Raw genomic sequence first — 27938 nt, 5'->3', positions numbered from 1 at the left:
AGTAATGTTTGTGTCAAGAGGAGAGGGGGAATGAGTCCTAAAAGTAAATCTGATTTAGATCTCCTGGGACCTGGGGGGTGGGGTGGGGGTGGAGTCAGAAGGAGAGGTTCTGGGCTGTTCCCTAGGTGGGATCCCTCCTCCCCTGGGAAGACAACCTGGGCTGATGTGGTTCCAGCTGCAGAAGCTGCTGGGGAGAATAAGGCATCTTTTGTCCTCCAACATCTAGAGTCTGCCCTCCCCGGATGAGTCCACCAGGTACCTCCCCCCATCATCTTTCTTTGCTCCCCTTCTTTCACGTGAACCCCTTTCCTGAGCCTTTCCACGAGCCTACCTGTGTTTTCTGCATGGTGCTTTAGGTGGTGTGCAGTGAGACTTTCCAACGACAGCTCTACAGGCCAACCTCTGCTGCCCACCTGAGGACAGGGCAACCACCAGGCCTGCCCAATACCCATCACCTGAGGAGCTGGATCCCCACTGGTGGACTCTAGTCAATTTGCTAAAAATCAAATCACTGAATGCCAATTTGCCAACTTCTCTGAGTTGGTGAGAATTTTTTCAAAACTTCTGGGATTTTCCTTCCCCTGCCATGTTAAATACAAACGGTCAGATTTCCTTTAAATGCAATTTCCTGCTTTCCCTGTTTGTGCAGACTTACAGGTGCTCCAGCTCCAGAGGTTATCATACAAATACTCTCCACTGGATCAAGGACAGACATCACAGCCACTGCACAAGTGGGGACAGGGGTGCTTCAGGGGCAGGGCCCAGAGTGGGGGCAGGACTGGGGTCGGAGCTGCGGCTGGGGCCAGACCAACTCAAACTTCAAAAACCACTCAGTGAGTTATTAATCGCAGTTATCCAGGAATTGAAATTCTTTCTAACAGGTGAATTTTTCTTTATTCCTCATACATTTGTGCATTACTATTATTGTTCATGATGATTTACTTTGATTATGATGAGCAAAAATAATTCTGGAAATACATATCAAATCCTAAAAACATATATTAAAACCAAACAATGTTAAGAGAGTAGCCTTTCTCAGAAATCTAATCATCAACAGTCCTTACGAATCCCTCCCCTTTTGTCATCCTGAACAGTGTATTTCCAGTATTCCACACATATTCGCTGTGTTTTGTTCCTTCGTACATCATCTCTAACTTAAAATCTGATGAGCCAAAATGTGTCCCTTCCAGCATGCCTGGAGAACTCCCTCCTTGTGCCACTGTATTACTTTATGAGACCTCCCCCTTCTGTCACTTTTGTTGTGTCAGAGGTGTCACACTTTTGTTTTTCCATTTCCCATAAAAGACTAGAGTGAAATGCAATAAAACAGTTGTTCTGAAACTTTTTTGAAAGCAACCGACTCTTTGGAAAACAAGCTTTCCAAGAAGTGGCGCAGCCAACTTGGAAGTAGAGTGGGAATAGGGGGCAGGACTCCCCACTCCCAGTAAGCACCTGGGCTGCTCCGCTCTCCCCAGGCCCCATTTTTCCCTCTGCCTGGAAGCACCTTCACACATCTGAGACAGGGTTTGAAAACTACCGTTCTTAAGTCACTGCTGTAAATTATTCAAATATCTGCACAGACACGGCTCGGGTTGACTTGGCCTGACGTGAACAGAGGCTGCCAGCAGCGCCACCATGTGATCGCTAACAGTGGCTGTTCCTCACCTGACAGATTAAAATTTGGATGTGGCAAATTAAAGGTGGCAAAAGGGTGTCACTGCTGAATGCATAAGAGGTGTTCACAAGTAGAAAGTGGCAAAGTGGAAGATAATGCGAAGGAGTTTTAAAAAAACAGGTGTAACAGAAGCACCCATTTCTCCCCCAGCCATACAGAGCCCCTGTGTATTACTTTCCTGCTCCCCCTCAAGCTCAGAGGCCCAGTGAAACCTTCTACAAAGCAGAAGGCCTGACGGACCCAGGGTTAGAGACCAAATTTTAAATCCTACCAGCAACTGTTTGGAGACACTAAAATACTCTACCCAGGAAAATGGGCCTCTCCTTGGGTGTTGTTGTTTTAGGGTTTTTTGGTTTTGCTTTTTAGGACGGGGAAGGGCTCTCTGAGGTGGTACAGTTGCCTGAAGGGGAATGCATCGGGTGTCCTCTTGAGGTCTCTGCAGATTGGGGCTTCCAAGTTGTCTGACATGTGTCACTCACACCGTGCAGGGATGGACCTCTGCGGTCACTATACCACCTCCCCAGGACTCAGCAGGGCCTGGGGACTGGCCAGCCTTGGTTAGAATGCAGGCTGTGAGGGGGAAGGTGTGTCAAGGACTGTTGTCTAAGGAGAACAGTGGTCTGCCTGGACCCACTAGCTGTTCATTCCTTCGCTCAGCTGACATCCACTGATGCTGTTCTGAAGCCCGGCTGGGCGCCTGAGGGGCAGTAAAGCCCCGCCTCTCGGAGCCCATCAAGCCCTCCTGCGGAAGTTCACTACTTCTACCCTTCCTCTTGTCTTGAGAGCATCAGTAGCAAACTCATGTTAAATCTAAGGATCACAATTTCCCTTCACAACCCTTCTTCCCACCAAATTCTCTCACCAGGGAGGACAACACTGTCAGCACATTCATTTCTGGGCCAAGTCCTCCATCACACCACACCTGGCGCTGTACTTGGATCCCTGCATGTAGCCCCAATACGATCCTGCTGCTTTTTCTTCCCTGTCTGACCCTCACAATCCCGCTGCTGACAGCCAGGGCTCTAAGTCTAATATCCCCTTCCTCATCACCCCCTCATCCCCAGCCTGGCCTCCCCATGCCCCCAGGGCAGTCAGCAGAATATCATGAAAACATAATTGAAACCCATTGCCACTCTCCTTCCCAGATTTCTCCCTGCCTTTCATTTCAAACTCTGCCAGGAATCCTACCTCAGCTAGAATGCCTTTCCAACGAATATGTGTCAAGCACTGAGCTGCGTGATTCACAAGTTCTCATCGAATCCTGCGAGAGAGAGACGTTTTACAGAAAGGAAACAGGGACTTGTGGAAGTTAAATGATTCAGCTAGTTCACAGCAGGGCTGGCACTTGATGCTTCAATAGGTTAAGATAGTAACTTCTGAAGCACACACAGCATGCCTAACCCTAAATAAGAAGGCTATGATTTCCCTTTCCTACTATCCTACTAGGTCATAAAACTCCAGACTCATTTTATCCCACATTATTTATACAAAAGGTCGATCATGAGCTGGTGAAGTCTGTGGGAATGCCCAGTTGCTGGTGGCAGGAATGAGGAGAAAGGGATAGGGATCTTATTCTGTACATCACTTGGTCCCAAGATAAGCTCAGTCAACAACTGGACCAGGGCTGACTGCAATCCACTCTGATTCAAATCTGCCTAGAACTGGTCCAGAACACAACCAGTTTCCAGGAAGGAAGAATAACAGGAAGTGTTTATCTCATTTGAGTCAAAGACAGTAGCGGCTGGGTACATTTTTCTCTTTGGAGCAACTTCAAACATGGAATCAGCAAAAACGCCTGCCACGGGTAGGCCAGTGGAAACTAAACTTACATCTAAATTCTGCTTCAGGTTGCCTTTGTTCTTGAGGCTCTAGTCCATCTCAAAGACAGTCCTAAGTCCCTCTGCAGAAGCCAGGCATGCCAGCCAACTGCTGCGCCGTCCTGCTCCCTAAGGGTCCGCCCCTCTCTCCCCTTTTACTCTCAGACCTTCTCCCCTGGCCACAAAGAAACAATCTTTAGCTCAAAGACTGAAAAAAAAACACAAAAAAACTTTTAATAAATACAAAAATCTTCAATAATGACTCTGCTCAGCTCAGGGGCAGCAGGAGTGAAGTGGGGGAACCCTTGGTGCTGAGTGAGGATAAATTAAAAATCCCAACAAGCCAGTGACATTATGTACAGAAGGAAAGGGGTTGGGCTTCCAAGGCAGAGGCCAGAGGGTGACAGGGCAGGAGTTGGGGTAGACATGGCCTTAGTCAGCCCTGGTTGCCCCTGGCCCTTGTGGAGTCGTGGTTCCCAGAGGTAGTAGGGGAGGGAGAAGAGGCGGAAAAGAGGAGCCAAAGGCACTGGGTTCCCCACAGGAAACTGCAGGGTCCTCGGCACCACTCCTCCCCCCAGCCCAGGCCCCGTCCTCTTGGTCGTGCGGCCTTCTGGCTGCTCTCTAGGAGCCTTCAGCTTCTTTTCCCAGCTCTGGAACTGTCCTGGTCTCGGGGGCTGCTGGAGACAGAAGGGAGTAAACTGGAGGAGGAGAAGAGAGGGAATGAATGGGGTGGCATAGAATGCCCAGCAGAGCAGCTGTTAGGGCCCCAGAAAGGTCAGAATTTTCTAAGCAAGTCAGCACACACCAGCTGTGTGACCTTAGTCTAATTGCCTAGTTCCTCTGAGCTTCAGAAATCTCCTTTGTAAAGAAAAGGTAATCCAGAGAAGTCTCCAAGGTAGCGGTGAGGGCAGAATGGGCTGACACTTGTGCAGCAGAAAGCGCTGCTCCTGCACACGGCAGGTGCTCCCCACCCTCCCAGGCAGCCCCATTCTGCTGCCCCGAGACCCCCTCACTTACCCTGCCGGGACGTGCAGTGGGAGCAGCAGCGACTCTGCTTCCCTGGGCTGCAGGACAGTGGCAACGAACAGTCGTCCCGCTCACAGTGGGGCACCCCTGCCTGGGGCAAGACAAAGCAGATCCGGAGGGTCCCCAGGAGCACTGAGGCTCAGCGGCCTTCAGCTTCTCTGGGGAGGCCTGCTCCCAGAAGCTCGCCCTTCCTGGGAAGGTCTCCCCACAGCAGGCAGTGCCCCAGCGCCCACCTCACACAAGCCCTCACGCCCCACTTACCCCACATCTGCAGGTGATGCAGCTCATCTCCCCAAAGGGGGGCACTGAGGGGTGCCAGCTCTGGCTCTCCGGAAACCACTGCCCTGCAAAACGGCAGCCCCTGGGGCCATCGGCCTGCATGGGGTCCCCTAGTTGGGGGTGGGCCCCTGACCCCACTGTTGGAAGAGAGAGAAGAAAGGAAGGAGAAACAACAGGTCAACAGATATGAGCTCTGTGAGGGCCACCCAGGTTTCATTTGTCTTTGAATCTCAAGCACCTAGAGGTTTCTGGCACTTAGTAGGTGATAAATTTAAACAGATGGGTGGATGGATAGATGGATGGATGACGGATGATGAATAGGTGATGGATGGAGGATGGATGGAGGATGGATGGATGTGGATGGGGCAGGAGCTGGAATCCATCATAGCCCACTAATGCATGCACATTCCTTCCACTGTGTTTAGAGCCCTGGCTCCAGGCTAGGAATAGAGCAGTGCTCAGTAAATGTGGAATTGGCTGAGAAGTCCCTTCCATCCACCCTCACTATTCATCCCCTCACCCAGACAAGGCAGTGAAGGGCCTTATCTGCCCCCAAGAGGCCTCAGTGCCCACCCCCCTCACCTGGACACTGTTTGCAGCAGTCAGTGGGGTTGGCGCGGACAGGCTGGGCACAGGCCAGCCGGGGACACTGCACCTTCTCACAGTGCACCTCTCCAGTGTCCCCCTGTAGGGATCCATTATGTGAGGGGTGTCAGGAAGGAGGGGGGGCACATAAGCCTCCTGCTTCTTCCTTCTCCTTCCCCATACCTTGAGTAACATATCCACGGTCCTTCACTCAGAAGCCCTGGGTTGGTGCTTTATATACCTGAACTCATCAGTGTAGCCCTGCCAGGTAGGTGCTACCACATCTGCTTACTGGAGAGGAAAATGCAGCTCGGGACGTACAGAAAGCGCCTGGGATTATGCAGAGCTAGGCAGCTGGCAGAGCCAGCATTCACACCAGGTCAGGGAGCCAACCTGCCGTTTTCCTATAGGAAGCCACCTCTCAAAGCCCACATTATATTGATCCTTGAGCTCTCCTCACCAAGGCTGGGCTTTTCTCTCCTGGCAGCCCTCTTCCCATCTCTACAGACCCAGCTGGGCTATGGCACTGGAGAAGATTGAACAGCCATACCTTGCAGGTGCAGACAGCACACTTAATTAAGCCAAATGGGGGCACGACGGGGTGCCACCGGGTACCCGCTGCCCGCCAGCTCCGGTCACCATCAAAATAGCAGCCTAGTGGGGGACAGTGCCCAGCTTCCATTAGTATTGAGTCCCAGGCCCACCCCACACTGTCTGACCCCAGGGCCCATTGTGGGCCTTAACTCTAAGGATACCTAGCAGGTGTCACTGAAACCGGCGCCCGCAGCCCCCTCCCACATACACTCTCGCCCTTCTGTCCCCTTCCTGGTCCCACACACAGCTCCTCTGGGTTCCCCACCCCAGTTCATATACTGCCAGCTCACCCTCTCCAGGGTCCCTGCTCCGTGGCAGCCCCAGAAGGTCTCTGACATCTTGTTTCTCTGTGGAGCCAAAGAAATAGTGAAGGCAGAGGGTGACCCCCCTTCCCTCCGGAGAGGTCTCACCCCCCCACACACACATGGAACCTCCAGGACCCTTTCCACCCCTGCAGGGCACTCACCCAGACATACAGGGCAGCACTGGTCTGGCGCCTGCACCGGACTCAGGCAGCTGGGCGGTGGGCACACCACGGGGTCACAAATCACTGTGCGTCTCTGCAGGGGGAGGTGAGGGGGGTGACTGGGGACCCTTGATCCTGAATCCAGGCCCCAGTGCGCCCTACCCAGGCTTCCTACCTGGCAGGTGCAGAGCGAGCAGAGTGGGTCATAATTAGGCGCCCAGCGAGCCCCATGGGGGCGCTGCTGCCCCTCGAAGAAGCAGGTGTTGGGGTCTCGGGCTCGCCAGGGGCTGCCGGGTTTGGCAGGTGCTGGGGCGTCAGGGCCAAGCACAGCGGGCAACGCCGGCAGTACGGCCGCCACTGCATGGGAAGCACCAGACTTCCGCGCCCCCTCGGCCCCTGCCTCCGCCAGGCGCAGGCCCGCCACTTCGCACTGATTGGCGATGTGCACCTGGGAGGAGAGGCAGGTTGAGGCAGCTCCCCGGGTCCCCCATGCGTCTCCACCAGCAGCGGCCAGACTGCCTGCCCGCCAGCCGGAAACACCTCGTCCCCTGAGCGCCCCTGAGCCCCAGGAGGATGCTGCTAGCCACCGCAATCATGCCGGCTGCCAGGGACAGGGTGGTCGGCTGCCAGCCTCGTCATTTATGGACTTCGTATGACTTCATCCTCCGGAGCAGCCAGGGAGAGTGACACTACCACCCCCAGGGCTTGGAGAGAGCAAGTGCCTAACGCAGGGGCACGCAGTGCCAGCTCTCCTCTGACGCGTCCCCACCGGCCAATACTGCCTGCCTACCTGCCCTCGCAGCTCCCCTTGGGGGCTCCCCTTGGTGGTGATCAGTAAGGCGGCAGTGCCCTGTGCCAGGTGCCGCAGTAGTTCTGGCTCCAGGTCCTTCACCACACCCTGGGCCTGTGAGTAGATAGGATAGGGGACGGGAACAAGGCACTCTAAGGCTGAGCCTGCCATTCCCAATCTGCAGATGATGAAACAGAGACTCGGGGGAGGTTACATAAGGTCTCCAGGGGAGCAAAGCCCACAAGTGATGCTGCGGAGCTCAGAAGCCCAGTTGCTCCGATGCTAAGTTTATGACAACCGAGCCCACTTCAGGCGGCTTGGTCATCTCACCTACTCTGGAGGTACAGGACATTACATACTATTAAGGGATCCCCCCAGAAAAGGATGCAGGAAGGAGAATGGATAATAAAAGGTTGAGTCAGATTCTCAGCCAGTCTGTCTGACTCCTGAGCCCACGCCAGCTGGGCCACATTAGGCAGTCTGCTCTCTGCTTCCCCAGCCACAGACCTTCCTGCTAAAAAGCAGGTATTTTCCAAGCTGCCTCCCACCATCACATCCTCACCTCCAGGCCATAGAATCCCTTCAGCAGCCGCTGGGGCCCTGGCACCCCAGGGGGCCCGAGGAGGTGGGCAGTGACGGTACCCTGTTCTGAGCCACCGAGCCCGGCCAGCAGCACGTCATAGTGCAGGTGACAGTGGGTATCCAGGGAAAGCCAGGCGTGCCCTGCTGCCTGACTCTGCACAGGGGGCAACACCAGGGCTCCTGCCAGGGGCACGGGCAGCGCTGGATCCAGACAGAGGAGAGATGACAGATAAGAAGATGGCCTAGAGCAGCCACTCAATCCCAGCATTCCCCATGTTCCCCAGCACAGATTCCACAAGCTGGCAGACACTGTGCACAGGCCCAGGGCTGGAGGAGCAGAAAGCTTTAGACACCTGCACCATGGCAACAAGGAGGGTCTCCCAGCAGGGCCACCTCATACACCCCCACCTATACATCTCCATGTGCGAACCTAGAGCTCAGGCACAGAGAAAGGCACACCAGGCTCTGGCCCTCTGGCACCTCCCCTCACATGCTGGAGTCCCTGGTTAGAGGATAGCAAAGGGTAGGCAGGCAGACCCCTGGGGCACTCACTGTCATGGCGGGCGCTGTGCCCACTGTAGGACAGGGCAGCCACGTGCCCCCGCAGCTCTCCATCTGGGAAGTCCTTGGTGGCCACAGTCAGGAACAGCTCATTCTGCAGCAGCATATGAGCCCCTCGGGCCCCCAACCCAGGGCAGACACCCACAGCCTGGGGGGGCAGGGAAGGGTGAGCCCCACCTGCAGCCTGCCAGATCCCAGATGAACCCCTCCTCAGCTCACACACAAGCCCAAGATTCTGAAGTCTGTCCATGTTTTGTGCCCCCACTACACCCATGCATACTTCCGGAAACCAATAACACTGGATAAGAACCTTGGAGGCTCAGGTTCAAGTCCCTTCTCTGCCACTTCCTACCTACGTAACAATCCTGAGCAGTTACTTCTCTGATCCTTCACTTCACCTTCTCTAACATGCGTACTGTGAGGACCAAAAACAATATTAGTAAAGCAACCAGTACAGTATGCAGCACATAGAAAGGCTCAACAAGTGGCAGCCATTGCTCTCGCGATTATTACTGCGTGATCTCCTGCACTGGCCTCCCTGTCTAACACCTCCCACTGGATATGAGCTTGCTGAAGACAGGGGCCACATCTGATTTCCTTTGTATCCAGGCCCTCACCTGAGGCTCACTACAAATGTGTCCAGTGCGTCAATGTATCAGTGAGAGAGCCTGCGAATGAGTGAATGATACTGAACATCCCTGCTCATCCCACCTGGTTTCCCACAGCACCGCACTGTCCGCTACGGTACACGGGCCCCGTGGCCCAGCTCTGCAGGTAGCACTCACCAGCTGTCCTCCCGGCTGGAGCCCGGCCATGTGGCACAGCACAGTGCGCTGGTCCTTCCTCTGAGGCTTGGTCTCCAGGGTCATGGCCACCACCTCACTGCCTGTACCGACCACTTGCACCTGGTGGACAGAGGTGGGGAGGGCAAATTGGAATGGCAGAGGCCTGGGGCCTGAACCATTGCAGCCCAAAGCCCCACCCCACCCTGCTGCCCTCCCACCTCCTGCAGCCCCTGACTCTTACTTGGTAGATCAGGGAGCCATTTCCTAGCAGTGTAAGAATGGCTGAGCCAGCAGCACCCGTCTGAACGGGCATCAGGGTATCGGCCCCGCAAAGGACACTTTGCAGGACTGCAGAGAAGGAAGACAAGTGGAAGCAGGCTGGCCCCATGGCCATTCATACCACCAGTCCCCAGGATCCCTCGCATCCCCTGGCCCGGCCCCTTGTACTGTCTGTGCCCCTAAGTTATGTGTACCCCGGTGCCAGGCCCCACCCTGCCTCACCATCACAGCTCTGCCTGGCAGCAATGTGTCCACTGATACGCAACCCTGGCCCACTTGCCCTCTCCAGGGCTATCTGCAGCTCCCCCAGCACCAGCCAGTCCATCTCCTGGGCTGTCAGGTTGGGCAGCACCTCAGCGAAGCCCGGCTCCTGGAGACAAAGCAGGGTATGGTGGGCGCAGCTCGAGGCCAGAGCAGGTGACAGCAAAGCCAGACTTTCACTCACCTGGGCGGAGGCATTGGCCTGCAGCTCTCGCAATAGCTGCCCCTGGTGTAGAATCTGGAGCCGCAAGGGGACCTGGGCTGGTCCTGCAACAGTGGCACATGTGGACACCTCTGAGAGCTAGGTGTTCTCCCTACCCTTCTTACAGGCCCTCCCCGTATCCCACTCACCCCCACTCCTGGATTCCAGCAGCCCACGGAAGAGCAGCAAAAAATGCAAGGAGTCCTCTGTGTCACTGAGAGTGAGCAGGGTGATGCCCCCTATGCCCTGCTGTGGGGGGCCTTCCAGGGTCAGGATGGCACTGAAGGTCTCTGGGGGAAGGAGGACCATGAGAGCCCATCAGAAAGTCCCGTCCTCAGCCCACTCCACTCCTGGAGACAGAGAAGACAGAACTTCATGCCCAGGGGCTGTTTGCTCCCCTCACCTGCAGCCAGGGCCCGGTGCCGGATAAGAGGCCCCCAGACCTCCCCTGAAGGATGAGTGGGTGTCACAAGTGCCACATGCAGCTGTTCTGCCCTAAGGAGCCGCAGAGACAACCGAGGCACTGCTCGCCACACCCCACAGACCTGGAGCAGAGAGACAAGAAGGCCCCACTCAGACAGTATGCAGGATAGGCCAGCTAAGAGGCCCAGCTCTAGCGAGGAAGGAATATGGGAAGACGCCCCCAGGCCCTCCTAGGAAACTTCAGAAGAGACCCTGGATCCAGGTGCTTGGGTCCAAAGCCTGGCTCCTCAACTTACTAGCTGTGTGATCTTGAGCAAATCACATTCTGTTACTGAGCCTCAGTTCCCTCATCTGTAAAATGGGCATCATAATGTCAGTGACTTCCTCTCACTGGGCTGTTGTGAGGACCAAAGGAGGCAATACAGAACACTCTCAGCACAGTGCCCACACCGTTAAACACTCATAAATGGCATCATCTCACCAGGCCATCTTGGGTGGGGGCTGCAGGGTGTTCAAACAGGATGTTGCCAGTGGAGTCTGAGAAGCGGATCCGGGTGAGAAGGTCCAGCCTGGGAACGAGGGTCCAGTGAGCACTGACTTTGAGCCCCAGCTACTAGCAGCCCCTCCAGCTTCTCCCAATTCTCCCGCCTCCGGTGCCCAGCCAACACCTCCCTCTTTCCCCTTTCTCACCGCCGGTAGGAGATGGAGAAACGCAGGCTAGAACGCAGCAGCGACACTCGCGCCCGTGCCACAGCCTGTGACCTTGGCCCAGTCAGCAGCGCCACAAAGTCTGCAAGAGGAGAAATATGTCCCTCGTACTGTCACCTGCTGGGGCAGCCCTAGTCCCTGCCGGGTCCCGGCCTACCTGTGTGGCCGTCTCCACGAGCCCGATCCTCAGCGCCCGGCTCCCCGCGGTCGCTGTAGCTGTGGTGCTCTGGGTCGCGCGGATACTCGAAGGCCAAGCCCATCGGCTGCCTCTCGGGACCGCTGCGCTCTGCACCGGGAATGAGGGACACGGGCTTCAGCTGGGCACTGGGCACCCCTCCATCCGTTCCATCTGCCGCATCCACGGGGCTCAGGACCAAGCACCGTGGTCCCGCTGCCCTTCCCTCACCATGGAACGGGCCTTACCCTGGGGGCAGGTCTGGCAGCAGTGTCCTGGCAGCTGGAGCGGCTGTCCGCAGGACAGGGTTGGGCACTCGGGTTTAATGTTCTTGCAGCTGACCCTGCCCAGGCCCCTCGCGCGGCGACCCCACTGAGGCTGCTCGCGGAAAAGACGGGAAAACCAAGTGAGTGAAAGACACCAATCCGTGAGACCCAAGGGCGAGGTGGGGAGTCACAGGAGCAAGGCAAGTGGTCCCACAGAGGCAGACCGCTCTGCTACTTACAAGCTGCGGGACCCTAGACAAGTTACTTAAACTCTCTGGACTTTGGGGTCCCTATCTGAAAAAATGGGGATAATAATAGTAGCTATGTAGCAAAGTTGTTCTAGGAGTTAAGTGAGAGGGATGAATGCAGCTGTCAAAGAGCCTGACAGTGGGCGATCAATAACAGTCAACACCTGAGACTTGAAGGGGGCGCTCCCCCCCAACCCCGTCCTCCGCCAGAAAAATATCCCAAATATCTGCAGGCTCGCTTCTTTCTCCTTAGCAGCTCCCAGTCCACTCCGACGTCCCAGAACCCCAGCGCTACCCCACCCGTGAGGGCCCCGGCCACTGCCGCTGAGTCCACTCACCGTCTCACAGGCGCACAGCACGCAGCGCATCACCCCGAAGGGCTCCCCCAGGTCTGGGTGCCACGTCTCGTCCAAGGCATAGACCTTTCCGCCGAAGGAGCAGCCTGCCGGGACGGGCTTGGCTGGCAGCCGCTGTCCCATTCCTGCCGTGTGCCCGCCCCAGGAGCTGCGGGCCGGGCCCGGGTCCCCGGGCACTACGCGCCTCGCGCGGCCCCCCGCCCACCCCTACAGGCTGCCCGCAGCGCGGAGCCACCTGCGCCCCGCGCCCCCTCCCGACCGGCGCGGACTTGCCCCAAGCAGGACTCCCCGCCCGCACCTCCTTGGGGCGCCCACCTACCTGCCGCTCCCCGAATGGGCAGTGGCTCCTTCTCGGGCCGGATGGGCAGCGCAGGGAGCTCGGGGCCGGCGCCGCGGGTCGGCCGGGGGCCGAGCAGCAGCAGCCCGAGGAGCAGCAGCGGGGCTGGCGGGGCCGAGAGGCTCGGCATGACGCGAACGGGACAGCTGGGGAGGAGGGAGGGAGGAGGGAGCAGGAGAGGGAGGAGGGAGGAGGGAGGAGGGCCGGGCCCGGGGCGGTACAACCGGAGGGGGCAGGGGCCAGGGCCCCGGCAGTGTGAGGGGCTCGTCGGGCCGCGGTGGAGTCGGCGCGGCGCCGGCCGGGCAGAGCGGGAGGAGCGGCCGGGAGGAGCGCGGGCGAGCGGGCGGGCGCTGACCCGGGCCGTACGCAGCTCTAGTGCCCCGGGCGCCGGCTCTGGCCCGTTTTATGCCCAGCGCCCCGCACCCCGGTCGGGGGCCTCCTCCTCAGCAAACGGGGCGGCGGCAGCGGCTCGGCGAGGGGCCGGGCTGAGCCCGGGGGGTCCGGCCCAGCAGCCGCGGCCCGGATCGCGAGTGGGGGAGGGGAGGGAGGGGCTGGGACCGGGCAGGGGAGAAGGGAGGGGCTGGAGGGGAAGGGGGAGCGAAGGGGGTAGGGGGAGGGGAGGGACCAGGGGGCGCGAAGAGGGGAGGAGAGGCAGGTCTGAAGCCCCCACCCCCACCCCCCCTGCCGGCCGCCACAGGGTGACTGAACCAGGAGGTGCGTGTCCGGCCCAGGACCAGATCCCGTGGCCAGGGAAGGGCAAAGGCTGGGCCTGAGGCCTGGGCCGGCCACTGGGCTAGGATTCGGTTCCTGCCAGAAGGATGAAGCCTTGTCTTCAAGGATGACAGCATGCAGGAAAGGCCCCTCAACTGACCTCCCTGACTCTGGGCCCACAGCATCTCTCAAACCCCACGCTACCCACTCTCACTGCCTAGCCGGTGTCCCTGTCTCTTCTCTGAGGTCTCTCCTCACACTACTGTTCCCAGGACAGGAACTTGGCTGGAAACAGTGTCTCCTTTCTGTCTGGTGACAGTGTTTCCCTCCCTACTGTAACCTGTCCTCAGGCCCATCCAACCATCATCGTCCCCAACCTGACATGCTTTCTCACCTTCTTCCTTCACCCAGAGGACCCTCATTCTCTCCACCCCACCCCACCCTCCTCAGTCTTGGTTTCCTGGTCATGACTGCCTCCCTGTCCCCTCCCACCCCCACACACCCACCATCCTCCCAACCATCCCAGCACCCTCCTTCCTAATCTTGGGAAGCATCTCATCTGGCTGAACTGGAGAATTCTGGGATCTAGGCCATACTCCTTAGCAGACAGCCCCATCCTGGAGGAGGAGCAGGAGAGAGCCTGAGGAAGAATTGGAGGGGGGCGGGAGGATGGGAACAAGGTCAGGCCTGGACGCCTCTGAGGACAGAGGCTGTGGGGAGACTGGGATTGAGGGGAAAGTAAAGGGACAAAAGCCAGGACCAAAGGAAGAGGGGGGCCAGTAGGAGGCATTTGCGGGGGAGGTTCAGCAGCTGTCTTTCCTAAGACAGGGACACATGGGCCTGGTTATTCCTCTTGTCACATATGGAATGGTAGGAAATGGAAGAGAGAGAAAGAAGGGGCAAGCAAAGGAGGGCACAGGGCAGAGATAAGTGGGCGTAGCTGTCGGAGCCAATGGGCCCCCACAGAGGAGCACCTGAGCCCAGCACACACACCCTACACCTCCCAGTCCTCTCAAGCTGTCCAAAGCCCCTTCCCCCATAACACTGACCCCTGACAGGGTCATTCTCTAATACTGGCAACCCACATTCCCACTCACAAAGGGGGTATAAGACATGATCCCCTAGGAGTTATAGGAGAGAAAAGCAGGAAAAGCAAGAGCCCTACTGGATTTTGGCAGCAGTTGTAGTGTCCAGGGAAAATAAATTTGGCCAGCCAAGAACTGAAAACAAAAATGTCCTGCTAGATTCCTCCTAGAAAAAACCTGTTCCCCTCCCATCTCCTCTCCAGTCAGGTCCCAGGTTTCCTATCTCCTAGGAAAAGATAGATTGCCCTATTCAAATCCTGTCTGTGGTGTGTGTGGGTGGAGGAGTCGGGCTCCACTAGTGGACCATGGTCCGGGCAAGGGGCTCCAGGTCCAAGGAGGGTGGGAGGAAGGCGTCACTTCCGGGGGCCCTCGCCAGTGTCTGGTGGCTCCCTGCTCTCTGATTGGCCAGAAGTGGCCTGGGCAGGCGTGTGACCCCACTGCCGTGAAGGGGCTATGCTCCAACGCCACATGCCTTCCTACCCATCTACTCCCCAGAGTACTGCCAGCTCTGCACCTGGGTCCTGGAGCCCTCCTGCACCCGGTGAGTGGTAAGCAGAGTTTGGAGTTAAGTGAGGGTAGCGAGGACAGGACAGAGGATTGGGCTCCCAGCTGGGGGAGGGGCAGGCAAACTGGAACCTACAGGCACTGACCTTTGTCAAGAAGAGTATGGCCTTCCCAGAATGGGAGGAGCAGGACAGCGCAGGGGGAGGGGGTGGGTGCTGGATCCTAAGGGACTGGTCACAGATTTAGTGGAATACAGCACAGTCCCGACTGGCCCTAAGGAAAGGGGACATGGGCTCAGGGAGAAAATGAGAAAGGTACATTAGGGCTTAGGGAACACAGCGCCAAGATGGACTCAGCCTCAATCGCCATGCTTACCCAGTCATTCCCAGTTAGTTTAAGGTTCTTAATCCAGGGTCTGGGGAAGCTGGGTCAGGCAAGCCAGGGCACAAGGAGAGGGTGATGGGAGGAGGGCTCGTGCATGTTGACAGACCTACAGGAAATCCCAATATTGAATCAGGTGCAGGCCTCTTTGCACAACTTGTGAAAGAAGGAGGAAGCCATGTGGGGGGTCCTGTGAAGGAACAGGAAGGGATCTGAAGAGGGGGCAGGGAGGAAGTTGTGGGCTACCAGACAGACATGGCCGGTGTCTAAGGCAAAGTATGCCATGTAAGGCGGGCATCACCTCACTCAGCAGGTGCCCATTCCTGGATAACTTGCCTCAGGAAGGAAGTTCCCAAGACTGTTAGTGTATCTCTTCACCTTGGAAAACCCAGTATTTCAGAATTTGGAGTGCAAAGAAAAGGAGGCTTTATGTGTATGGGTAACGGGAAAGAGTGAGGTTAACTGCTCCCACACCACCTTCTCTTAACCTTTTAATCACCGCCCTCTAGTAATCTAGGTTTTTAAAATGTTTGCCTAATTTCACTCCTCAACCGCACTTCCCAAGCTACTTCTCAATACATTACATATGTTTCCTAGTTCCTCATCCTGGCCCTCTACCCATTTCCCCCTCTTCTCCAGGCTTGTGCCACAATACCTCCATTCTCTATCCCCATCCCAGATTTTCTCCAACCAAACAACCAAGGTTGCTCAGAATTTGAGGCCAATTAAAATGTGTGTATGTACATATCCTGTCCTGCTGCTCTCAGCAGGCGGCAGGGGTACCGAACCCATATCAGATTCACTGAGGAACTCTGACAGAGACACCGTATGCTACAATCACAAGAAAACACCGGAGCGGTCAGAGCTTTAGCAGTTCTAGGCTGGTGAGCATCACAAGCCTTCCCAGCATCTGTTACCCCCCTAGGCAGAGTCTCTTCCTTGAAACTTGATTAAGTGTTCATTATTCCTGTCACTTGCAGGATAGATTCCAGACCCTCTTCCTTGGCCCACCTGTGCCGTGCCCCACCCCTCTCTGCCCAGAAGTTCAAGAGCCCAAGCCGCCTCCATGGCCCCAGGAAGGATTCAGCGGAGAGGCCCCGTACAGGGTGCCACTCCAACCAGACAGCCTGGCCAAAATGGAGCTGACTGGTAAGAACACACTGGAAGGGCCAAGGGCAGAATCAGACTGTGGAAAAGGGGTAAAGAGAAAGGAGATGTGCTGCAGTGGGGAAGGGCTGGGGGAATTCCATTTCCCAGGAATAAGGCATCTGAGTGGCAGAGTCCCTGCATTTCAGCGCTGGGTCCTGAGTGGGACTTCCCGGACCCCCACCCGACAATGTTTCCTTCCTTATCCACTCCTTTCAACGTCACATCTCCTGATCTAAGAACTGCTCCTCGTGCTCATGCTTCTCCTAACTGCAAGACTGACTCAGTCCAGCCTGGCTCCTCCCGCCTGTGACCCCCGACTCCTAAATAAACTGCTTCGGGATTCCCACGTCCTTCACGGCAGACTGGTGAGAATCCCCAAACACTCTCCCCTCCATCCATTTAACTGAGAAGATACCTTCCCTTCCATCACTTCCTCTTGCTCCCTGATCCGATCACTATTTTTCCAATATTGTCTTTGGTGAGGCCACCATTTCCTTATCACCACTCTTTGCCAAGGATTACGATTTACAATCAAGCCCTTTAAAAGCTCTCATCTGGATATATTATTCATATCCTGATCATTGGGCCACCATACCCCCATTTCAGCTCCCTTCTCTCCCCTCCCCCAATAATCTTTTTCAACAGAGCCAGTGCCCAGACATTAACCCTCTGTCCACACCTGTCCTGCTGCCCGCTGTGGACTTTAGCTTGAGAGAATGGAAAACCCAGACGGTAAGAAAGCCATCCCTACCCTCGGTTTCTCTACATCCTGTCTTCATCAATTTTGTGCTGCTTCTTATGGAGTCTTCAAAATTCCTGAGCTCCCTGAAAAGACCTCACCTCAGCTTGGCCACCCTAACCCAGTCTACATCCTACTATGACGATATCCTCTGGCTGATGGCTTGCAGTCCCAGTACATTAAGTAGATTCAAAGCTGAACACCATGAAAAGCTAGATAGAGGTCTCTCGTGGGCCATGGCTTTGACTTATTTCTGTTCAACCTTCTTAAGTTGGCATGAAGAAGTAAGATTGAGCTGTCAGCAACAGATGACACAAAGCTGGGAAACAGCAAAAAAATAACAAACAAAAGACAGAATCAAGATTCAAATCACTGAAAGGCTAGGTTCAAAACATAGTGAAATTTCACAATTTTACTCTACACGTGTAATTGAGTAAAGCCCTACTCCAGTTTTCAGGCCACAATGCCCCTGCTTCCCTCATATAAACTTCTAACCCTAGAACTCACTATGAAAACAATCTGGGAGGGTTGAGTTGACCCCAAACTTAGCATGTAACATTTCTGAAGCAGCTATTTAAGAGCTAGTGATTCTAGGCAACTTTAGATGTTTAGCAACCACATTATGGAAATAGTCCTATAAAACTGTATTCTGAGTAGAATGCACTTAAAAATACTGGACTGAGTACTAGACATTCTCCTCTAGACACGTGCTAATTTATTCAGAGGGATCTATTAAACTAGCATGTGTCCAGGATGAAGCAGCCTGCACAGTGAGAGGTTAGAAAACATGTTATGTGAGGAACAGTGGGAAAAAAAAAAGAAGCCTGTCTGATTGGCTTGGAGGAAGTGGCAGTCTTGTGCTATAGCATGAAGTGCTTCAGTCTGGGACCCTGAAACCTCCTGGGAGGGAGTACTCCTTAGTAGGTCTGCTTTCAGGATCCCTGGAATCCCCTTCTTCCCTCAGATTGTCGAGGGGGGCTGGGCCAGTTCCTTAAGGGGCCCTTGTAGTTCCAGCTCTGCCATTTATCAATAAGCCCCTTCCTTTCTGTTTTATACTCTTATAATGGTTTCATCTCTACATTTTAAAAATAAATCATATGATCCTAAGATGTTTGCAGCAGAAAGAGATTTGCAGCACTAGAACCAAGAGGTAAAGCTATCAAAGGGCAGATTTCAGCGTAATGTAAGGAAAGAAAACCACTTTTCTGACTGAAATTAAATGTAAGACCAGGCTGGGTTACCGGACACTAGAGTTATTCAAGCAGAGGCTGATGACCAATTGTCGGGAGACTGTGAAGGAATTCCTGTGCTGGGTGGGACCATGGTCCTGTCCAATTCTCAGCTCTTATGATTCATTCTGCTGGCTACTCCTACAGGCTCCCCACCCGCTATTTGCATGCCCTTTGAAGCAATCCGCTTCTCTCTTCCATCTCTTTCCCAGGAGCAGACCAAGGCACAGGACGTTCTGGGAGCGACGACCCTTCTGCTGGAGGGAGTGATGGCAGCACGGGGACAATTGGGACCCACTTGCCTCTCATCCCTCCTGGGACAGCTTTCTGGACAGGTCCGCCTCCTCCTTGGGGCCCTGCAGGGCCTCCTTGGAACCCAGGTAAGGCCCCAGTCAAGGGAACTATAGAAATTGTCCTTCCTTTCTGACTCAGTCTCCTTAGGAGACCTGAGGGAAGAAAGGAATTCTAGGAATCTTGAGGTACAGGGGATGACATATCAAGGAATGAATGCTTCCTCCCATCCATAAAGTCCAGGTGCTGGTACCCTACCTTCCCACATAGACAAGGGAGGCATTTCTGGCCCAGTCTCTGGCCTCAGGCCCATCCTCTGCCCTCAGCTTCCTCCACAGGGCAGGACCACAGCTCACAAAGATCCCGACGCCATTTTCCTGACCTTCCAACAACTGCTCCGAGGAAAGGTGCGTTTCCTGCTTCATGTAGTAGGGCCCACCCTCTGTGCCAAGCAGGCCCTCCCTACCACAGCTCTTCCAAGCAGTACCTCTCTATTCTTCACAATGAACAAGCTCCCAAACAGGACTTCTGGATTGTTGGAGACAAACTCCAGTGTCTCAGCCAGAACTACTGGCTCTGGACTTCTAAAGAGGCTACAGGGACTCAGAGCCAAGATTCCTGGTCTGCTGAACCAAACTTCCAGGTCCCTGGACCAAATTCCTGGACATCTGAACAGGACACACAGACCCTTGAATGGAACTCATGGACTCTTCCCTGGACCCTCACCCAAGGCCCTGGGAGCCCTGAATATTCCGCCAGGAACTTCGGACACGGGCCCACTGCCGCCCAGTCTCCAGTCTGGATATTCCCCTTCCCTAACTCATCCTCCCACTGGACAATATACATTCTTCTCCCCTTCACCCACCTTGCCCACCCCCATGGTCCAGCTCCAACTCCCACTTCCGGGCCCTTCTGCTATCATGCCCAATCCTACCAGTCCTCTTCTAACTGCAGCCCACCCTCACTTCCATAATCTGTCTCAGGAATAGTAAGGTACTCAGGCACGGTCTCCCATGTGTAATTCCCTTACCCGAAGGAAAGGCCCTGGGAGACAACTGCAGCTACACCGGATTTCCTGCTTTCACCTGACACCCAAAGCCCTAGTAAAGGCGGATACGTAGGACAGAAAAAGGGATCATTTTTCACTGTATAAAACATCAGAGGCTATTTTTTTAAGCTATCAATAATATTCACCAGAGCTGCTAGTTATCTTTGGTCTATTTTTCTGCACAAATTTACAACTTACGAATTCTGTGTTCTTTTCATATGATAATTCCTCAAAGGCCTGGGCTGGCCTGGCCTCTGAACAGAGGTAGAGACTAATCTTATGTCAGAAAACAAGAGAAAAACGAGCTTTGGTTTTCTACTTAGAAATAAGGTTAGTCTCTTTAACCCTTTTACCATCATTCTCAGAGGGACGCTGATCTCCTTTTCTTTGGAAATCCTTACTCTTCAGAAATGAATGAGAAGTTGTCCCCATAAAGCCTATTTCTACATAACAGACAAAACTGAGCCTGTATAAATAAAGACTAAATAAATGCGAGGACCCAAAAGCTAACTGAAAAGGACCAGAAAGATGCTCTTCTCAGGGGGCAATAGATCTGTCCCTTCCTAAAAAACGAAAAAAAAGAAAAGCTAACAGGAAGCCTATGAGAGCCTCACACCTCAAGTAAGGTGGTGCAGACAGTTCAGTCAAGACAAGACCTGGATGTGACAGCTGAGCAAACAGCCACAGCTTCAGCAGCTCCGCAGGAAGCTTCACCAGGCCTGGGTTCCTGCCTCCCTCCTGTGGAGGTCAGGGGGAAGTGCAGGAAGTAGCATGAGTCAGTCTCCTGGGGCTCACACAGCAGGAGAGACAAGTACAAGTCAAGTACAAGTTGAAGACTCATTTCCTAATTCCCAGAAGTGAGTTGTATCCCAAAAGTGGCTTTGTGTTACCACCATAAACTGTTAGGGTACCTTTAGAAAAGAAGCCAGGCTGATGGGACTTTGCCAATAAATGCAGACTCGATGCTTAGGAAGAGGTTTATATTGCCCACAGAAAAACTCCACTGCAGACGTCAGCACTACCTCCAGAAGCTCTTGTAGGGAAAACTAATGGAAGCTTTTTCCTCCTCCTTCCTCACCAACTCCCCAAAGGATAGGAACGGCTACCATGTAGGTAGAGGAACCAGGAACCCAGAGTTCCAAACATGGCCACAAATACTCCAGGATCACTAAAGACATTCTAAAACAGGATGAAAGTCAGAGTATGCCTGGAACCTTGTGCACTCTACCTTTCTGTAAGGCTTTCATGACTCTTAAAGGTTGGTATTATCACCTCTATTTTTACAGATGAGGAAACTGAGGCTCAGAGAAGCCAGGCATGTTCCCAATGGTTTCACAGCCTGTGAGTAGGAAAAGAAGATACACCCTCGGCTGCCTTAGCCTGGAGTCCATACTCTCCCCACTGTGACACTGTCCAACATATCATTCAGTGATTCTATTTATTGGGAAAGATTTCCAAGTCCTTACATCAAGTTAAAGAGTTCTGAGTAGAAAACCAAAGCTCTTGGGGGCGGGGGGACCAATTTAGACATCTCCAGGTGTCCTTCTCTCCCATCATGGACAGAACAGTTGCAACGGAGAAGGAATCAACGAATGCACAAAGCTCAGTGTTGTCTAATCTCGGATGGTGTCAGTTTCTGCAATTCATCCACACTACAAATTCCAGCATGCCGTAAAGGGAATAGTAAGTGGAAATTTTAGTTTACTGAAGTACCAAAATAGATTAAATCTAATAATCAAATGAAACACTTTATGGTACATGAAAGAGGCAGCACCCAGCACAAGATATGCCAAAGGGAACAGAGACAAAGAATTAGGGGTTCTCAGTACAGTCAGATGAGAGACAAAGATGGCAAAACTGCAAGAAGTATGTAGCCAGAAACTTTCAGGCATCCAGTATTGACTTATTCCAGGGCAAATGCAAATAACTCATGGTCTTCTCCAGCGTGAACTAATCTGCCCCTATTGAGGATCTAACCCATTCCCAAATCGTTCTGTTTCTTCTTCCCTTTACACACACCAAAAACAAACAAACAACAACAAAAATTATAACAACAGAACATTCCTACCTCTATTCAATTGTACACCAGTTCTCTTTCTTCTGCCACCCCAGAGCAGTTAGGACAGTTTGCTATGCTACCCCACAAATTATTACCGGTAATTAGATTCTCCTACATACCCACTCTAACCTAAATTCATCCTATTCCAACCCTTTCTCCCCTCAAATTTGACTCCATGGAAAGGTTCTAGGATTCCATAAAAATTCATCCCAACTCCCACTGCTTCTCCAATTTCTCTATCCACCCTCCCTACCCAGAACTGAAGCAAGAGAAACACCTTTTCCTCCTCTCTGCAGGGACCATATTTCAACCCATTTCCCTAAATACTATTTCTAACACCTCATGTAAAGACTTGAAAATGATGGGGAAGGAGATACCCCAGGCATCCCAGCAGGGGAGGGACCAGCTCCCATGGCAAAATAGGAAATCAAGAGACAACTGCTTCATACCCACTCACACTGTGTCAGGATCTTTAACCTGAATTTCCCAGGGGACATCAGAGACCCGGAATACTTTCTCAGAGACCTCGAATGCCAGGCTGAAGTGCCAGCTCCTATGCTGGAGTCCTTGCAGGCATCACCATTTCTTCAACTGTGTTCTTCCCCCACTTTTACGTTAGTGGCTGCACTCAGGCTGCTGCATTGTCCGAGGCACTGGCACTGGACTGCCAACCTCATTGGTATTGCTGCCCTGTCCACTTCACTGGTCTGTGCAGCAGCTCCCTGTTCAGTGTCACTGGTAAGAAACCACTTACCCTCCCTCGAGGAAACCACTAGAATGTAAAGCAGACAACTAGCTCCTCCACCTGCTCCCACAACCACCAAACCCCGCTCTTCCTGTTCTCTTCATAGTCGTGTCCCATGCATGTGTCTAAAAGCCTCTACCCAAAGCTTCCATAAAAATGATGAACATTTCCAGGCTATGCAAGTGACTCATTCAAGTCAACGTGACCTGACTTCCTAAGAGACTGCAAGTGTTAGGACACGAACAGGGCTCCTTGCCAATTCAAACTTCTATGCCAAATGGGTGGTATCTTCCGGACCTGGGGTGTGCTCAGGCGCCAAAAGCACGACGCTCTCTCTCCCAGATAGAAAATCACATTGGAGGATAACCATTGGAGAGAGTCAGCCAGGAGACTGAGAAACCCTGAACCCAGATACCAAAAGGCAGGGACAGATCCTGCATTGACATGTGATCATATAGCTCTGGGCCAGAAATATATCATAGGCAAATTGGAAAAAATGATTTTAAAGTTAATGGACCAAAAAAAATGTTAAAGGGGCGAAAAGTCTGAAAAAGTAAAGTTTAATTGTAAAAAATCATATATACAAAACAACTTCTGACTCATGTTAAGCTCTCCCACTGTGTCTTTCAAGGCAAGTCAGTTTCCCGTTGAGCCCAGACCACCTAGCGATGCACCCACAGTGCCCCTCCTGAACAGGTGAACAACAGCAACTGCTGCTCAGGCTTGAATGAGTATTCCTGACTGGAGTGTCCAGGCAGCAAGGTTGGCTCCCCAGGTGGTTCAGAAGGCCAGCTTCTTCATCAGCAGATAAACTCTGGAGTCCACTTCAAATCCATGCAGGTTGTTGGCATCACCCTGCAGCCTCATGAGCAGGCCCCCATAGGACACATAGGCAGAGCTGAAACAGAAGGTCCAGTCTCATAAGTCTGAGCTCTGGAGCAGCTGCTACCCTGGCTCTGCAGACCAGCCTAAGAAAAGAAGCACCTTTCTAATGTTTTGTCATTAGGAACCAAAATTCAGACAAAGATAAATGCACAGATATGTGCAAGGCAGTGTTCTTTATATTAGCAATGGTGGAAAACACTACATACCCAGAGTAAGGGAAATGGTTAAATCAATTAAGACATAGCCATTTCCTGGAATGTTATACAGCTATTAAGATGTTTAGGAAAAGCTTTAAAGTGACATGGGAAACATGTTTTACATAACATTAAGCAAAAAGAGAAGAAAACATGTAATAAACAACATGATCTCAAAGAAAAAAAAGCATACCTAAAATAGTCAAAACCTAAAATAGTCAAAAATTTTATGTAAAAGGTTCCTCTGGGTATGGAATTATAGGTGACTTTTTTCTTTCTTCGCATTACTTCTCTGCTTTTCAAATTGGTTACAAAGGGTACATATTGTTTTAATAAGATTTTTTTAAAAATGAAAAAATAGCTGGGCAGGGAAACCAAATAACTAGGGGTTGGGTTGCAGAGTAGCAACACACAAACACAAACAAACACACACACACACACACACACACACCCTAGCAGTTTAATTACTTAATGCTGCATTTATTTCCTGAGGAAGCAACTTTCCTTTGCATTGCACACAGCAATATTACCAGTTTCTCATTTGGACCCCCTGGTCCTAAGGCCTCAACAAAGGCCATAGAGACCAGCCTACATTTCAAATAGAAAACTTGTTCCCAAAAGTTTCTTTCTGGGTCCCACCTAGGTCTGAGGTACTTGGGACTAGGGACCCAACACAGAAAGCATATGCATGGCCCAAATTCTCAGAATAAGGTGGGGGAAAGGGTTCTCACAAGATCAAGGAACTTACAGACGTGTTGCTGCTTCAGTAGAAGTCTCGTCTCCCTCAATCCTGTACACCTTCCCATACATTACATACTCAAATTGGTCAGCCCTGCAGAACAACAGTGGTAGTTATTCTCAAAGGTAGTTAATAAGAAAACGTCCTTTTAAAAGTGGTAACTGGTAACTAAGTGCCAGCATTGTAACAGGCACTTTCCAAACACAATATCATTTAGTCTTCACAGCAACCCTGTGACCTAGGTATGACCATCTGTCTTTTACTGATGAGGAAACTGAGGCTGAAAGAGATTAAGGGTATTCAACAGATAAATGGTAGGGCTCAGATTTGAACTCAGTGGGGCTCCAAATTCCCATCACACCAAACTCCCTCCCAAGATGCAAGGCCCACACAGTCTAGGTCACTCAGTGCTCATTTCCCCCACCATCAAAAAGCTACAACTCACAAACATGCAACCTATGGATAAATACCTGGGTGTCTGAATTCTTAAAGGCAGCAATTTCCTCAAGGTTCCTCAGATTATGCTAATAATCATTTATTCCATGAATTAAATAAGGGTCTTTCTATACCACTTATCTACTTAATCCTCAGGCATATTTCAAATACTCCCTTCTCCACTCCCTCACCTGGAAGGTCTATCATCTGTGGGGTTGTATTCACCGTCATCCAGCGTACCATCTTCATACAAGGTACTGGCTATGACCAATCGGAACTTGTCACCTGAAAATAATGGTAATATCTGAGGGTGAAGAACAGCTGAAATGACAAAAAGTCTCCTTCTATTGTCTGTGTTCAATACTTACCCAAGTCAACAGGGTAAATCTGAATGTTTACATCTAAGATAAGGTCCATCTTGAAAGATTCACTCTCACAATGCAGTCGAGACACTAGAGGGAAGCAGAGGAAGAGAGGCAGAGGTAATTGCCTGCAGACCCCCCTTTTGGGGACCATATGCAACAGAACACTCAATCTAACACAGTGTGCTTCCACTGGCCTCTCATCTGCTCTCACAGAAGTTCAGGCTCAATCAGAACCAAACAGGCAATAAGGAGAGAAAACTATGACCAGTGGGCAGAATCCCCAGAAAAGAATCAAAGGTCCCCTGGAGATAAATAATACCCAGATTCTAAGCCTGCCTTGGTGATTAAGAAACAGCCTGACTTTGGGAAAGTTATTCATTCATCCAAAGGTTTTGTCTTTCTGTGCCAGGTGCTGTGCAGAGGGGATTATCAGGAAGTGTAAGAACTGGTGTTGTCTTGAAGAACATCTCAGTCTCTAGGCAAAGGAAGGGACACCAGAAATAATTATCGATCAATGACAGAATAAAGAGCTACTCTTTATTTTTTCCAAGCAGTCAACTCTAAATCAGCGAGGAATTCACAAAGAGCTAAAGACTCTAAGGGCAATACAAGAAAATAGGTTCTGGAGTCGGACAACTCGCTGTGCAGCTAGCTCTTAGAGCAAAAGGGGTGAGACGCCACCTACCTCATGGAGGCTATTGAAACGAGTAAGACAAAGTGTGTATAAGGTGCACCATACAGCGCCTAGCACAGACTGGGTAGCGATTAGAAAGATGCCCAGGAGTTTACTAGCACCACGCGAAAAGGCCACGCAGGAAGAGGGCACAACATGTATGAACCCAGGGAGAGTTCGGAGTTTCAGTTTTCTCATCGTTAAAACGTTTTCTAAGAGAGGTCGTACATCAGGACCTGTCGGTACGGGCAGACCACGTGAGTTGGGTGGACCAAAGGCACAGGGACGTGTCCCCAAGGACGAGGTTAGCCCATAACCCCAAACCGCCCTACATACCTTACTTACCTCGGTCAAACTTCTTGCCCTCCGGGTCAATGTCTTTTACATCAAAAATATCCTCAAATAGGATGCCCGCCATGGTGAAAGGGCCACGAGAGTAGCACAAGGGCTTAGCGCGCGACCACGACTAAGAGTACGCGCACCCACTCGCGTGGAGGAAAGAAGAGGGGAAAACGCAGCACCTGAAAAGCAGCAGCCAGCGAATACAACAACGCATGCGCACCGACAAGCACTAAGGAGGCCACTTCCGTCGCCTCGCTCTCGGGGCTTCCTAACTTCCGCCCCGAACAATTGCTTCAGTGTTGAGGGCGGGTCTCAGGTCCAGATAACTCCGCCCTAGGGCGGGGTCACGGTAGGTCCCACCTCTGGCCGAGGTGGCGCGTTTTCTCACTCTCTGCTGAAACTCTACTGCGCCCTCTTTAGACTCCCAGTAGGGAAGACTGGAATGCCTGGGGGCCTACGCCAGCCAGGGACCTTGATCCTTGGCCCAGAGAAGCCCGGCCCTAGCCCTACCCTGCCGGTCCGCGTGCCCGCCGAGGGCACAGTCCGCGCCAAGGGAGGGCGGAGCAGAACCCCGCCCCCAGAGCACTGGCCCAGCAGGGCGCAGTACCCAACCCCTCCGGCTGGTACTAAGGCCCCCCAGGCCGGCCCGGGCCGGCTCTGCCCAGCTGGATGTTACCTGAGCTGAGTCCTTTCAAGTTTGGGAATTTGCCATGATGTCACTAAGGGGAAGAGGAAAGCCTGCACTGTCCCTTCCCCTGGAACCGCACCCTCCCCCACTGCTCTCTTCCCCCACGCCGCCCTTTCAGCCTGGTATTGACCCCAACACACTACGCTCCTGAACACTGCACCTCCAGCTTGGTACTGCCCGTTCACCCACCACTGCCCTCTCCCTCTGGACACTGATCTATGTGCCTTTTCATCCTGGCACTGTCCCCTCCCACAGATACTCTTCCCTTAGATAGCCCCTTCCTCTTGAGAGCTGGCTCCTCTCACTGACCCCTTCCTGGGCAGTGCCTCCTCCTCCTGGGCACCACCTCTGCTTCCCATATGCCCCTTCATCCTGGTGTTGCCTCCTGCGCACACTGCCTGTTTCCTGGGCACTGTCCTCTCTCAGATACTATCTCACACACACAGTCCATCCAGCCTGTGCTCACCCCACCCTCTGCTCTATCCTTCTCTGGACCCTGATAGAGAACGCAGAACCCCAACAGGCCGTTCCCCTCAGGCAGCGAGACGTCAGCAGCTACTCGGGTTTCTCCTTGGGCCCTGCCAGGGAGAAGCGACCTCTGTCCCCTCACGCCCGCCTCCCAGGAGCGGCCTCTCCGGCACCTAGACCTCCCTTTCCTCAGGCTCACTTTTTCCCTCCCTACCTCCAATCACCGGCCCCCTGGCCCCCCGCATCCCTCTGCAGGCCAGGTTGCTCCAGGTGTACCTCCCTGGGGCAGCCGCGGGGGGGGGGGGGGAACAAGGAGGGAGAGGATGAGAGAGACCGAGGGTCTCAGCTCCGAGCATTCCACACACCCCCAGGGCACCCCCTCCACGGGCCTAGCGTTCCCCTCCGAGTCCCCGCAGCTTTGCTTCTCACCCCGGGCGGAGCAGCGGCGCATCAGAGCCGCTGGCCCCTCGGGAGAAGCAAAAGAGGGAGCCACTCTAGAGAGAAAATTGGGCCCGAAGAGTCTGATTTAGACGGCTCTGCCCTCCTCCGCCCCAAGCCGAGCCCCAGCGTCTCCAGCTCCTCCCGCCAGGGCCGCAGATACCGCCGGGCCCCTGCACGTGCCAGCGGAACCTCCCGGTCTTCGCCTCAGGCCTCCGCGAAGTGGGGGCGCCCGCTCCAGCATTCCCAGCGCCCCCTACTGCCTTTCCCGAGCCTGGGAGGCCGCCCCAACTCAGACCCCCACCAGGCTGGGCCGGTCCCTGTGTATGGGCTGGCGGGCGGAGCACCACGAAGG

General features: G+C 53.4%; 3 protein-coding genes across 16 annotated transcripts; 1 reads left to right on the top strand and 2 right to left on the bottom strand.

The window, feature by feature from the left end:
* Positions 1 to 3704: 3704 nt before the first annotated feature.
* CHRD (chordin) lies at positions 3705 to 12930 on the bottom strand. 7 transcript variants are annotated; one of them, XM_088793858.1, is made up of 23 exons: positions 12398 to 12930; positions 12061 to 12164; positions 11457 to 11586; positions 11191 to 11319; positions 11016 to 11115; positions 10807 to 10894; positions 10306 to 10447; positions 10052 to 10192; positions 9885 to 9994; positions 9662 to 9809; positions 9402 to 9508; positions 9161 to 9280; positions 8367 to 8523; positions 7795 to 8015; positions 7233 to 7346; positions 6618 to 6890; positions 6443 to 6536; positions 6267 to 6323; positions 5933 to 6036; positions 5380 to 5482; positions 4780 to 4934; positions 4510 to 4605; positions 3705 to 4190 (listed from the first exon to the last, which is right to left on the bottom strand). In XM_088793858.1, the coding sequence occupies exons 1-23, from the start codon at positions 12543 to 12545 to the stop codon at positions 3819 to 3821; spliced, it is 3213 nt and encodes a 1070-aa protein (XP_088649984.1). In that variant the 5' UTR covers positions 12546 to 12930; the 3' UTR covers positions 3705 to 3818. The 7 variants fall into 7 exon arrangements, with proteins under 7 accessions (XP_088649984.1, XP_074184975.2, XP_074184980.2 ...); XM_074328874.2 differs by having other exon boundaries at positions 3969 to 4190; positions 4510 to 4609; positions 12398 to 12880; XM_074328879.2 differs by having other exon boundaries at positions 3969 to 4169; positions 4510 to 4609; positions 12398 to 12880.
* Positions 12931 to 13078: 148 nt separating this feature from the next.
* On the top strand, positions 13079 to 22522 carry THPO (thrombopoietin). 6 transcript variants are annotated; one of them, XM_088793860.1, is made up of 7 exons: positions 13079 to 14752; positions 15864 to 15980; positions 16077 to 16245; positions 16483 to 16610; positions 16891 to 16977; positions 18426 to 18593; positions 18831 to 22522. In XM_088793860.1, exons 3-7 carry the CDS (start codon positions 16233 to 16235, stop codon positions 19491 to 19493), a joined length of 1059 nt encoding a protein of 352 aa, XP_088649986.1. In that variant the 5' UTR covers positions 13079 to 14752; positions 15864 to 15980; positions 16077 to 16232; the 3' UTR covers positions 19494 to 22522. The 6 variants fall into 6 exon arrangements, with proteins under 6 accessions (XP_088649986.1, XP_019591330.3, XP_088649987.1 ...); XM_019735771.3 differs by lacking the exon at positions 15864 to 15980; XM_088793861.1 differs by lacking the exon at positions 15864 to 15980 and having other exon boundaries at positions 13079 to 14759.
* Positions 22523 to 22900: 378 nt separating this feature from the next.
* On the bottom strand, positions 22901 to 27935 carry POLR2H (RNA polymerase II, I and III subunit H). Of its 3 annotated transcripts, XM_019735774.3 has the most exons (6): positions 27575 to 27935; positions 25993 to 26168; positions 24978 to 25061; positions 24801 to 24894; positions 24184 to 24267; positions 22901 to 23254 (listed from the first exon to the last, which is right to left on the bottom strand). In XM_019735774.3, exons 2-6 carry the CDS (start codon positions 26063 to 26065, stop codon positions 23137 to 23139), a joined length of 453 nt encoding a protein of 150 aa, XP_019591333.1. In that variant the 5' UTR covers positions 26066 to 26168; positions 27575 to 27935; the 3' UTR covers positions 22901 to 23136. The 3 variants fall into 3 exon arrangements, with proteins under 3 accessions (XP_019591333.1, XP_019591334.1, XP_074185025.1); XM_019735775.3 differs by lacking the exon at positions 27575 to 27935 and having other exon boundaries at positions 25984 to 27171; XM_074328924.2 differs by lacking the exon at positions 27575 to 27935 and having other exon boundaries at positions 25993 to 27171.
* Positions 27936 to 27938: the final 3 nt, after the last annotated feature.

The sequence above is a fragment of the Rhinolophus sinicus genome, chromosome 17 (genome assembly GCF_057876585.1).
Source record: "Rhinolophus sinicus isolate RSI-liver-muscle chromosome 17, RSI-T2T, whole genome shotgun sequence".
In the NCBI taxonomy this organism is placed as follows: Eukaryota; Metazoa; Chordata; class Mammalia; order Chiroptera; family Rhinolophidae; genus Rhinolophus; species Rhinolophus sinicus.
The sequence above is the reverse complement of the archived record's forward strand: the minus strand, read 5'-3'. Positions and strand labels throughout refer to the sequence as shown.

Excerpts from the sequence above, each read along its gene's own strand:
- CHRD (XM_088793858.1), bottom strand. The coding sequence starts at position 12,545 with ATGCCGAGCCTCTCGGCCCCGCCAGCCCCGCTGCTGCTCCTCGGGCTG. Across the intron at positions 11,587-12,060 it reads TGCTGTGCGCCTGTGAGACG|CCTCAGTGGGGTCGCCGCGC; the intron begins GTGAGTGGACTC and ends TTCCGCGAGCAG. Across the intron at positions 9,281-9,401 it reads ATGGCTCCCTGATCTACCAA|GTGCAAGTGGTCGGTACAGG; the intron begins GTAAGAGTCAGG and ends TCTGTCCACCAG.
- THPO (XM_019735771.3), top strand. Across the intron at positions 16,611-16,890 it reads ACGTCCTTCACGGCAGACTG|AGCCAGTGCCCAGACATTAA; the intron begins GTGAGAATCCCC and ends CTTTTTCAACAG. Across the intron at positions 16,978-18,425 it reads GAGAATGGAAAACCCAGACG|GAGCAGACCAAGGCACAGGA; the intron begins GTAAGAAAGCCA and ends TCTCTTTCCCAG.
- POLR2H (XM_019735774.3), bottom strand. The coding sequence starts at position 26,065 with ATGGCGGGCATCCTATTTGAGGATATTTTTGATGTAAAAGACATTGAC. Across the intron at positions 25,062-25,992 it reads GGGCAAGAAGTTTGACCGAG|TGTCTCGACTGCATTGTGAG; the intron begins GTAAGTAAGGTA and ends GCTTCCCTCTAG. Across the intron at positions 23,255-24,183 it reads ACTGAAGCAGCAACACGTCT|CTCTGCCTATGTGTCCTATG; the intron begins GTAAGTTCCTTG and ends CTTCTGTTTCAG.